The sequence below is a fragment of the Mobula birostris genome, chromosome 1 (assembly GCF_030028105.1).
Source record: "Mobula birostris isolate sMobBir1 chromosome 1, sMobBir1.hap1, whole genome shotgun sequence".
Classification (NCBI taxonomy): Eukaryota; Metazoa; Chordata; class Chondrichthyes; order Myliobatiformes; family Myliobatidae; genus Mobula; species Mobula birostris.
The window spans coordinates 217,259,929-217,272,644 of record NC_092370.1 but is presented as its reverse complement, the minus strand read 5'-3'; the positions used below and the strand labels follow the sequence as shown (position 1 = coordinate 217,272,644).

General features: G+C 36.3%; 1 protein-coding gene across 2 annotated transcripts in view; it reads right to left on the bottom strand.

The window, feature by feature from the left end:
• Positions 1 to 2,105: 2,105 nt before the first annotated feature.
• slc38a6 (solute carrier family 38 member 6) overlaps positions 2,106 to 12,716 on the bottom strand; it is a 53,131-nt gene continuing 42,520 nt past the window's right edge. The window contains exons 9-16 of one of the 2 annotated variants that reach the window (XM_072271386.1): positions 11,595 to 11,657; positions 10,025 to 10,075; positions 8,779 to 8,858; positions 7,882 to 7,982; positions 7,668 to 7,792; positions 6,649 to 6,793; positions 5,765 to 5,859; positions 2,106 to 4,282 (exon numbers count right to left, since the gene is read on the bottom strand). In XM_072271386.1, the coding sequence (XP_072127487.1) occupies positions 4,187 to 4,282; positions 5,765 to 5,859; positions 6,649 to 6,793; positions 7,668 to 7,792; positions 7,882 to 7,982; positions 8,779 to 8,858; positions 10,025 to 10,075; positions 11,595 to 11,657 (756 nt within the window). In that variant the 3' untranslated portion in view covers positions 2,106 to 4,186. The remainder of the gene's footprint in view (positions 4,283 to 5,764; positions 5,860 to 6,648; positions 6,794 to 7,667; positions 7,793 to 7,881; positions 7,983 to 8,778; positions 8,859 to 10,024; positions 10,076 to 11,594; positions 11,658 to 12,716) is intronic. The other variant, XM_072271395.1, reaches the window with a different exon arrangement.

Here is a 12,716-nt window from a genome sequence, read left to right as displayed (position 1 = left end):
TCGGACACTCTTCAGATAACAAGCCATTTAATCCCAGGATGTGGCTTTCCTTTTCAGAACATAGACAACTTCTTTCTTCAAAGAACAGGGTTTCTTTTCCTCCACTATTGATGCCACACTCATTCAAATCTCCTCCATTTCCCTAACATCCGTGCTCACCCCACATTCCTGTCACCTTAACAGTGATGAGTTCCTCTCATCCTTACCTACCGCCCCATGACCTTCCACACACATCATCCTCTGCAACTTCTAACATTTCCAAAGGGATCTTACCACTAAACATATCTTTACCTTCTCTCTCCCAACCCCCGGTTTCCACAGAATAGTATTCCATAGAATACTATTGAGACAATTAAGGACGGACAGTTAAACCTATCACCTTTTAGCTAGCCTCCTTCCCCTCCCAACCCCCCACCGTGCCCATTTTTTATTCTGGAGTCTTCCCCCTTCCTTTTCCGTCTTGAAGAAGGGTCTCGGCCCAAAATGTTGACTGTCTATTCATTTCCATAGATGCTGCCTGATCTACTAGTTCTCCCAGCATTGTGTGCGTGTGTTGCTTTGGATTTCCAGCATCTGCAGACTTTCTCATGTTTAGAATTTTAAATGCACTCTGAAAGAATACTATTGAGACGATTAAGGACGGACAAACATCAGCCATAAGACATTGGAGTTGAATTGGGCCATTCAGCCTATCGCCTGCTCTGCCATTTGATCCTAGTTGTCAAAAAAGCATTGTTAAGTCTGACGTTACAAATGATTGAGTGAGGGCCTCCGTTGGTCAGAGTCGACCATGGATATTGAGTCCTAGCTGTCGATATACGCAAGCCTGGGCAGTACGATATGCAGAACAAGCTATTACTCATGTAGCAAGCTCCCTCTCTCCAAGCAGCTGATGAAGCCAAAGGAACGGCACAGACCGATACAGTTTGGTACCAGCAGCATCGCAGGGGTTGCCAGTCAGCATTGAACTCAATGTAGGACTGCCTTAGGGGCTTTTTTCCCTTGGGGTTTACTCCCAAAGTCTTCCCCATGAGTGGAGGTTTGAGATCAGAGTTGTCCTTCTTCTAGATGAGCTGCCAACCACGACTGGTGAGCCCCATCTGCCCAACGCGACTGGTTTTAAGGCGCCAGTAACCCACCTTTGATCCTTCTCCTGTCAGTAGAAATGGTTCCACCATGCTTAGTAGCTAAGCTACACATAAAGTCCAAGAGTTGAACTTGGTTGTCAGGGGCTATTTGAGGTTCACACCATTGGGAGCATGGGAGCATTTAATAAGTAGTTAGAGCTTGTCCCCACTGCACCACCACCCCTTCATCCTCCTCCCCCCTCCCCCAAGCCCCAACCCCCTGGCTATAACAACCTTAAGGAACAAATAAAGAGTTAGTAAATGGCAAATAAATTAAATTGGGATAAATCAAGTTGCCAGTGGCAGGCAGTTTATAAATTTGTTCAACTAAGTAAAGAATTTGGGTCATAGTAGCCTGTTCTTTTGTTCATGTATAGAGGAGTGGAGTTAACAACAAATAATAATTTTATCTGATGAAATTTGACAGCCCAATCTTTGTTTGTTTTTTTAGTTTAGTTTTCTTTAGTTGAGGGTTTTTTTTCTCTCTTTACAAAATATCTCTTTCATGGTTAGTTTCATGGTTAAGAGATTGAGAGGCTAAACTACATTTGTTACTTGGAATCTGTGCTTGTACATGTTAACCGTTATTAATGTAATCCCAGTCTCTTTGTATCATTATTATTATTATGTTTATTAATTCTGAAACAATAAAAAGATTGAAAAAGAAAGAAAGTAGCCAGTTCTTTGGTTTTGATTTCAAATGGGAGTAGATCTGGGATTTGAGTTCAGTTACAACGCCCACCACACAAACTCATCAAGATTCACAGTGCAAGGGTCATTTGGGAGAAAGTGCTGATGCTCATATTGGCCAACCTTTATGAAAGGATGTCCTTAGAGCAAAATTCTATTTAAATTGAAAAAGAGGGGCAATGAAAAAATTGTGATCGTATTAAAATATTGGTGCCTCAGAACAAGCTGATCCCCATGGAAATCACCAATGACACAAACAGCACAAGACAACTGAGACTAGAGAGTTGCATACAAATTTAATGTTACAATCCAATTGTTCAACCACATTACAGAGATCACTTTTATTTATGAAAATGTACAGCTGGAATATAAACCTACACGTACCCGGAGATGTCCCTTTTTTGGAAAAAGCATAAAAAGCTATACAATACTTTTTGCAAAAGTAAACTGCTGCTCTACAAAGACAGCTGACAGGTTGCATATTTTACTGACAGAACAGTGATAGTGCTATGAACAGAACTCTTAATTTCAGGCTGAGGTGAGAAGATATGACTACTTCAAGTGAATTATTTGTAGTGCACCAGAAAATCTTAAACCTTTCAGATAAATTCAGAACCAACATCTTTTGAGAATTTAATATACCTCATGCAAATTCTGGAAACACAGATCAATACCAATAAAATAACTTTTGGCAATGATTTCAAAAGTGTACAAAATACTACAATTATAGTAGCTACAAAGAGAAGTAAAAGAGGCAATATATGAACAGGCAAAAAATATTGAAAATATTGCAGTGTAAAATTTCACAATAAGAGCATTTCATTTGCTAAAGAAGATGAGGTATTTTCTTCTGTGCTAGTACAGTCCATCAACGGAATGAGCTGAACTGTACAAGCTTCTCAAAATCTTATAATAAAGCTAGACACAGATCACATACAAGATTCCAGGAAGCTCCAACATCATAAATACATTAGCCTTCAGAGTGGGGCTTCATTATTCCACAAAAGTAATCATTTGCAACTATAAGTATGGAGATAATCGGGATCAAAAGCAATTTAGATTTTACATCATTTTAAATATGATGGAGGCAAATAAACATTTCAATTCCTAGAAATTTCACTGTTCCATTTACACTGCCAAGTTTTTTTTCTGATTTTGCACAGCTTCCAGTTTGTGAACTTCACTACTATCTTAAAACAGTTAATAGGCAAAAATGACATAAAACATTAATCTGTAGACAGAGGTAAATAGATATTAATGCACCTTATCTGTCAGCAAGGTTTACCTTGCATAACGAGGTATTAGAATATATATAAATAACAAGCATGTGATAAAGAACAGCTATCATTCAAAAAGTTCCATTTAATACAGATTAATTTCAAAAACATGTTAACAAATATAATTGTGAAGAAGCCTGGTACACAAGCACCACATAGTATAGGCATCTATTTTCACCAGTGTGAAAATCTGCAAATAGATTGTGTGAAATCAGTATTTCTTTAAATGACGCTAATCAAAATTATACAAGTAATTCAAATTATTCAACATTATTAAATTAAACAAGAAACAAGCACTTTAAATAATCTGTACATCAATGCTTAATATCCAAAAATATTGGGACAAAAACAAATTAATATTAACATGAACAAGAATAACCTTTCTATTGGCATTCAATTATTCATAATTATTATTGTTTGTAAGACAAACCTGATGTGTTTTGCACAAAATTTTAACCCATATTTACTATTCAAGGTCAAAAAAATTAGTTGAATATTAAATCATAATAATAGATAAACAGGTGATATACACAGTTCAAAGTGAATTTGATTAGGAACATTTGACCCACAATATCCAATAATTTCATTTGATTTCTACCCATGAATATTAATCCATGTACAATGAAAATTATGTTAATTAGCATACATTAAATATTTAAAAACAGACTAATTCCAGCAATTTCAAAAATAAAATACTCTGAAATAGGCTTGATATCATAATTCCCAATACTTCCAATGTTATTAAATACACATTACAAAATATTGCACACATCATAGAAATATTCCAAAGGGCTCTGCTGAGTTGTATTTTTAGACATTTTCTTTTGGATTAAAATCTCTGCATGGTACTATGGCTTTAAGTTAGTTGATATTGACTGTTCCCTAAATCAGAACAAAGTTACAAAAACAAAATATACTGAGAAAAGCATTCTTCAAGGTTCCATTGAGAGATTTAGAATTTCTGACCCAGTGTCTATCTTTTCTTCCTGCTGCTAAAGTGATGCCAGTGGATCTGGAACTCGTGTATGGCTGCAGAGATCATGACTTCGCTGCAGAGCTGATGATTCCCTGTGTTTATACAAATTCTGCTGCTTATACTGAACTTTCAGCTCTATGAACCCAGTTTAAAATGATGAGGATTAAACTACTGACACCCATCAAGAAGCCCAAAATAATTAATGCCAGAGCCTGTCAAGACAAAAAAAACAAACATATAGCATAAAATAAACCAAATATAACACAATCTAAACATAAATTAAGTTTCTTTTTAAAGTCTTTTTACTTTCAGCTTTTAATTCAGTAGTTTGAACACTGGAGTACCACCACCAGGTACCTGTTTGAATACACTGGGCCAAACCACCCTGCCTGACACTGGGCCAAACTACCCTGCTAGTAGTTTTAAACCAAAGTACCTACCAGATATCAGCTATTTGCATCATGGCCTTGCATATAATCAGAATGGCTATTCTATTATTAAATTCACTATCCATTTCAGGAACAAAATTGTGATGTGCTGCACAAGGAAACAGATGAACTTTAAAAAAAAACACAACTTTATGACAACAATGACTCTATGGAAAAGAATGCAAGTTATTTTTCCATATTCTAATATTTTTTAATTCTTATAATATGGGACTTAGTTTTTTTCTAAGTGTCCTGAATTTTATTTATTTTACTCAGCATCATTTAAACTAAGTTGGAAGTTTTTGGCAACCAGTGAGCTGGCAATGGTTGCCAGGGCTTTTCTAAGCAGACCTGATGGATTGTCCAGGGCAAACTCCCCACCCAGAGACTATTCCTGCTGCTAGATGCACAGGGTCAGTTCATACAGCTATCAACACCTGGCAGCAGTAATTCTGGGCATGTGGCAAGTCTAGACAATAGACTGAGTGCAGGATGTTCCAGCCCATTGCACTCTACTATTTTAAGTGGGGTTCACCAACTGGTTGGAATGAGGAGAGTTTTAGGTGAATAAACTTAAAATTCATACGACACCAATGGCACTAGCCACCCTACCTTTAGCCAGCAGGGTTTCATCAGCAGTCAAATTTGTTTGTATACCCAATTTCGTTTGAAACTGGAGACATGACTGTACACAGCTGTGCAGTATCAATCTGGGTTTTTAGAGAAAACTGACACCTTCTGCTTCCAGAGATGTACCATCACTTTTCTACACACTCTCGGCAGGAAAGAGATGGTACTGTTTAACATCACTTCTCTCACACAATGCCTGTTATCCTGTAAAAGCGGTGGAAACAATGGGAAGGAGAATAGAGTAACAGATTAAAAGGGCAAGTGTCTTTAAAGCATTCCACATGGCAATGCTGGTTTCAATCTGTTATTCGTGTTTTGATACTTAGGGAACATGGCTATGTAGGCAAACATGGCAATCGACTAAGTGAGATAATCTGGTTGATTCTGACCACGTCCATTTATTCTGAAAGGAAACAAGTGGCTGTGACAGAGAGAACCGTTATGGACTGGTTAAAGATCTAAAACATTTTTAAATTAATGAAGTGACATTAGGGGATACAGACAGCACTTTGACAAATTATCCTCACCCCATTCTAATGATGGAGGAAGACTGATTTACAACCAAGTTATTAAACTGCTAAGATTAATGACAGCCAAGGTAACTGAAAGCCAGCTGTAGTTTTATACAAAACTCACCCCAAGCTTGTTCCAGGATTTTAAAGGTTCCCTGCTTATTTGTAAGTAGAAGAGTCCAGGATAGATAAATAATAAAGCAGCGGAAGTAGTAGAACCTGAAGAAATGGGAAAAGGATTTTACACTAAGTTATAGTTCACACAATAGAAAAGGATCTCTGTCATTAAAGTTATCAAAAAGCTGAAATAGCTTTTAACTACATGTGCCTGTTGCATTTTTACGCATGGCATACAAACAGACCATTTGGCCTGTTTCGTGTCTATATTCCAAGCCCTCACATCGCTCAGGCTATCATACTCATTTCTTCCTCATTCATGCACCTTATTTGCTACAAAACATCAAGGTATTAGATGAAAGACTAAAAAAACCTCAAGTTTTTATTAATGCAGCCCAAGTAGAACTTCTTGTAAATGCAGGGATTCCTCAAACTCCCCACTGCCATTTTTTTTTAAATGTGAAGATTAAGATAATGCTCAACATTGGAACACAAAAGGAAACTTTAATCATGAAACCAGGAAATTGCAGTCTTTAGCTTTTATGGCTGTTAGTTTGATGGCAAATCTTTCAGCAGTTTCTCACAAATGGGGCAAGATAGGAGCATTATGCAGACCACAGCCTCCCTAAAAAGATTTCAACATGCTCCACATAGTCCCTGGTACTCATCATTCACACAATTAAAAATCACAGGTGCCCCAACAAAGCTTTTCACCAACATGTTTGCTGTGTTTTATTTCATTAAATACAGATGATAAATTGATTATTGGTGCTAAAGATACTCTATTCAACCCTTTTTATAGTTTGCATGGCTCCCTAATTCTATCTTTAAAAGAATACAATGACACTTTATTTCTATTTTGATCAAAGATCACAAAATAAATTAACTTACCAACCACACCAAAGATATTTTGAATATTTGGCACGTACATTGCCAGCAGCACAATCAAAATTTGAATAACAAGCGTGACAACAATATGATGGATGTAGGAAAAGGGGCGGTTTGAAAAACACAACAACATTAGCGATTTCCTTGCCTGCAAATAAATGACATTCAAAGATAATGAAACAAGTTTTAGAATAATTCTCCTTACATGGTATAACTTATTTTTTTAAAAACTAGTTAAGCATTGCCTCTGAAAGAAACAGCAATAACATTTACATAATTATGTATTTCTGAACCAATCAGAAAATGAACCTTCTCTGAACTGGTTCCTTAAATTTGTTTAGTTTTGGTTTCCAAGCCAGTTCACTTATTATTTATTGAGTGCTTTTAACAACTTAGAAATTGTATTTTATGCCCCACTTCGCACTGCAATTTAGGGGGACTGTAATTTACTTTTAATTTTTTCAAATCCCCATTTGTATTTATAGTGATTTTTTATCCTTATACTTTTTTGTGGATTTTGACTGAAATTGTTTCAAGCAGTACCAGTGAATTTTCCCATTGGGTCTGCAATGATCAGCAATCCAGACAGGTGATTATTCACCAACCTAAACTCTGTCCTCAGAGCAGGGCAAAGTATCAGTGCTTCCAGGGACACAAGAAACAAAAAAAAAAAATCATATCCTTAAATTCTATCAACACAAATTGTTGTTTTGTGTGCTAATTGGAATTAACAGACACAAAGATGTGGAATGAGAGGGAAAGAATGAAAAGAAAACAATAAGGGAACGGGTATGTGCCTTGGAAAGGTGCAATGTTATCCACTGAGAGTCCAAGACTTGCAAAGGTGTAAAAATGGTTCTGAGATAAAGGCAACATTTAAATGAGAACCTCAGTGGCAAAGTCCATAGATGCAAATTTTAATTCCAGTACTTCTGAAAGATCGAAAGATATTGTTTCAAATGTCATGTAAATTAAAAGCTGTACCAAAGTACACAAGTTATTTTTTAAAAATCAGAACTCACCGGAAAATGGATTAGAGGCACTGTCAGGACTACAGAGAAGAGCAGGCATAATCTTACAGACATGATGAGAGTGTCATGCGGCAGATATTGACTGTAGGTATGCAGTAACTGAGAGTCCACTTTGCCTAAAAGATAAAAAGTTCAGCAAAAATAAATAAATAATTTGGAAGGTTTACAGAAAGATTTCAGAAATGAAATTGTATGCATTACGCACCATAAAAGGTCAGGTAACCAAATAAAGCTGACAGCATGTAGACTGAAAAACTCAGAGTTACTCCTATATTAACTACATTTTGCATCTTGCTCTTTGAAGGCCTAGAGGAGAGAGAGAAAAAAAAAAGAAATCCATAAATATAAACCGTTGTACACACTTGGTTGCAAGTATAGCACCCACTTTAGTCCAAAAGGCAAAAAAGAGAAATTCTGCAGATGCTGGAAATCCAAGCAACACACACGAGATGCTGGAGGAACTCAGCAGGTCAGACAACATCTATGCAAAGGAGTACAGTCGACACTTCAGGCCAAGGGATCAAATAATAACAATTTGAATGGCATCTTAGAAACTTGCATTTTTTTTTGTATCTTGAATATTCTGTGCAAGTTTATATAGCTAGTGGGAAATTGGATGTGGAAAACATATTTTCCAAGTCAAATGCTCACCAACTTCATAAAAGAAATTAATTGCAAACTTGTATTCATTATTTTAATACTTTAGGCATCCACATCAATTTAAAACAGCTTTTTAGCTAGATTAAGTTAATATAATATACTATTTCCCTCATAATGATACTGGAGATTAGCCAGTGAGTCAGCAGCTATAATGTATTTTATTATATGTTATTAAGGATGATCTAATAAGGATGAAAAAAATATATATGTGTGTGTATATATATATATATATATATATATATATATATATATACACACACACACACGCTATTGGGAGGAAAAGTGAATTAAAATTACACTTGGACAATACAGGAATATTTTGAAGAGCAAAATTTAGAACTCAGGTGGACTGATTTCTACAGGGTAACAGGTATACAATAAACTATCAGCCAGCTTAAATAATATGTATTACTTTGTTTAGCAGGTCCTTCCACCCACTTACCTTTTGAGCTCACAGTAAATGGGCAATACAGATGTGTGACAGAGAAATGAAAAGGCCATGGTTGGAATTGCATAAGCACTCTGCAATGCAAAAGGACAAGTCATAAACTGGTTAAGATAAAACTGGTCTTGCTCCCATCTAACTAAATTTGCACTTTCTGGAGATCTACCTTGCATTCCATTCTTATTAAATGGCTAACCAGCCAAATATTTTGTATCCATGAGGCCTGTTGATGTTTTGTAAGAAGAGTTTCTGTTCATCAGGTATCATCCCTCTCCTGTTGCAACATGTAGGATTAATGCAGCATCTTTAAAGTACAATGAATCAAAGCACCTTACAGGAAAGTTATCAAAGAGAACAGAACACACAATGTGCTTGGAGAGCTGAACAGGAACATGGTCATCATGGCAGATTTTAAGAAATGACTTGAAAGTAAGAGGCAGTCTAGAGTCAGAGTTGTACAGCACAGAATGGGTCCTTGAGCTCACCATGTCAAAGGTAACATTTTTGCCTATCTGGACCAATTCCATTTTGTCTCAATTCTGTCTATATCCCCCTTAAAAGGTAGCAATTCTATGAGATTCCACTGTCACATTCCAGATATCAACCACTCTGTTTAAGAAAAAAAACATTGCTCAAATAAACGAAGGGAGTCACGGCAATTTTAATCGATTACTTTTTGTTCTTTTAGAGCTGTCTGAAATAAGCACTGCCTGATTAACTGATGACCCAATTAACCAGAATTCATGGTACTTCTATTGGAGAGTTCCATGGGAAGGAACTTGAGCTGAACACCTATTCATTTGAAGAATGATTTGGAATGCACAAGCCAGATTTGGAAGAACACAGATTTAAAGGCTGCAAGTGCTTAATCCCAGTCATTATGGCATTCATTTGTTCCTGGAAGATTCCATTCAGATCAGTGCTGTGACTGGACATGTTCACATCACTAAAACTGGATTAGAGTTGGATCATTTTGTGAATAGCAGTACATCTCAGTTTAAGTTACATCTAAATCTTTAGGAGTTAGAAAACACTTTTACATCTTTTCAGATTATGCATAATATATAATTATGAAATTTCCTTTATAAAAAGCCACCATACATGGCTTAAAGTGATCAAAAGCTGTTAGATGCAAATATGAATGTTACTGGGAGGCAAACTGTTACTGATCAGTGCAGCTTGCACCAGTGACGTGCTCCACAATTGTATTCACTTTATGCGTACCATGAGAAAGAATACAAACCTTGTATGAAATTTGAAAAAACTTTGGCTTACACTCATCGGAACTGAAATTCTAAACAAGAAACAGAAGTTTATTATAATTCTGTTAAGATGCACATCACCCGTCTCTTCAGCTGTTTAATCATCCACAGTCTACATTAACCAACTTGCATATTACTACTTGTATTACTCATTAAAGTCACCAACACTTAAATATGAAAAAAAAATCCTTCCTACTTATTATCATACTTATTGGCATGCAACAAATTGGGGTTGGGTACAGCTAAGTCTGATTCTGACACTCATATATTTCACAAGAGACTATAAGGTGCTGATTAGGTATAGATTAATATTAATAAGCACAGCAGCGTCTCTACTCTCTGCGAAGGCTGAGAAAAGTCCATCTCCCACCCCCCATCCTCACCACATTCTACAGAGGTTGTATTGGGAGCATCCTGAGCAGCTGCATCACTGCCTGGTTCGGGAATTGCACCGTCTCAGATCGCAAGACCCTGCAGCGGATGGTGAGGTCAGCTGAGAAGATCATCAGGGTCATTACAGACATTTACACTACCTGCTGCACCCGTAAAGCCAACAGCCCACACACCCCTCATACAAACTCTTCTCCCTCCTGCCATGTGGCAAAAGGTACCGAAGCATTCAGGCTCTCACGACCAGACTGTGTAACAGTTTCTTCCCCCAAGCCATCAGACCCCTTAATACCCAGAGACTAGTCTGACATCTACATCATTTATTATTATATTGTAATTTGTCCTCTACTGTCTATTGTCTTATTTATTATTTATTGTACTGCCCTGCACAGTTTTGTGCACTTTATGTAGTCTTGTGTAGGTCTGTAGTCTAGTGTAGTTTTTGTGTTGTCTCACGTAGTCTAGTGTAGCCATGTGTTGTTTCACTTAGTCTCGTGTAGTTTTGTGTTGTTTCATGTAGCACCACGGTCCTGGAGGAACGTTGTTTCGTCTTTACTGTGTACTGTACCGGCAGTTAATGGTCAAAATGATAATAAAAAGCGACTTGACTTGAGATACATTTGAAGTCTAGAGCAATTATAAAAGACTGGACACACTATCAAGTACAAATTTAAGTTGGAGGAAACCCATTACAAAGCATATACGTATTTTATAAAATTGGAATGCACCTGAAAACACATGTTAAAGTAATTAATTCTATTAAATAAAATGTTTTGAGCCAATTCATTTTTGTTCACCAATTCAATTTAAACCAAATTCAATAGTTATTTTTTAACCAGTTCTAAAATTGTATTATGTAAACAACAAGCCAAACTTTTGGAACACAGGTTCAAAAGTTGTGAGAGGTTAAAAAATTTTGTTGCCTATAATCACAAGATCCTCATGAATATGAGTATCCCAACCCAATACCAATGAGATGGTCTTTTCATGGGTCTAGTACCAGCTCTTTTTAGAAGCAAGTGGATTAGCTTACAAAAAAAGGGTACTGTTAAACTGGGTACTCTGGGTGAGGCTACAATGATGCTGGGATGGAATACAAGGCAAGTTATATTATATCCAATCATGAAATATATATACAAAAGAGTATCATAAGTAACTTACGTGAACATAATCTACAGTGCCATTAAACAACGGGCAAGGAATGAACCATTTTTTAACAATGACCTACAAAAGAAAGTATACAGTGTGTTTGACAAGATTTTGTTGAAATAATTCCATTTGTTTGCAGAGCCAGAACTAACGAGAACTTTCAGCAATTGAATGAATTATATTTCCAATGATAGGGGTCACTGTTGAGCTTAATCCTACATATTGCACATTTCCAACATGGGTCTTAGATTACTAGTCATGAGTTGAATTTTTGTCATTTTACATACCCATGGCCCCAGAATCTGAACCCAGAGACGAACTGACAAATCCCTGATTGTGTATGCTGACCGAGTTAAAATCTCTAACTTTTCTAGTACATCTGTTTCAGTGACATTGCATTTACCAATGAACCATCAGAAGGAATTTGACTCCACTGCTTTAATTTTTTTTAGTTCAAATATTTGCTTGGAAACTCAGCAACCTGGAGAAACAAAATATGGCACTAATAAAGATGACTAGAAAAAAAAAATTAAAAATCTACACTAGTAGTTTCCAAACATTTTTTGGGTTACCACCTCCTTGGCTCCCAGACCACATTCCCTTTCTGGCCATTACATAAAAATTATAAAGAATTTTGAGTTATGATGCAGAGTGAAAGAAAACAGAAACTGCCAATTTAATGCAGGGACAAATAATTGCAAAATTTTTTTCAAATCAATTAAAAGTTACAAATAAAATGTCTTTAATTACAGTAAAAACAATTTTCATCAATTTTAGAGAGTATGTTAGTCCAACTTTTCACTACTTCAGTGCTTTTTCACTCCTCACTGAGATGGATGGACTTGGTGCAGCATATCTGCTTCTCATATCAGGCTGAATATCTATCATTCAGAAAGAGTCTCCGATTCCCCACGTTCAGTAATACGCAGTCTGTTTCATTGCTTTGAATGAAGTTGGGTGACTGCACTGAAATTGCACTCCACTAAATGTGATGTTGCAAAGACAATAAGAAACCAACTTTATATTTTTCCCACAGTGCAGGATACTGTTCAGAGATTTCATTCTGCATTCAAAAGTCTTGATATGATTTGTTGAACCTCGGCTTCAGCTCAAAGTCATTTTGTAGTGAGATCC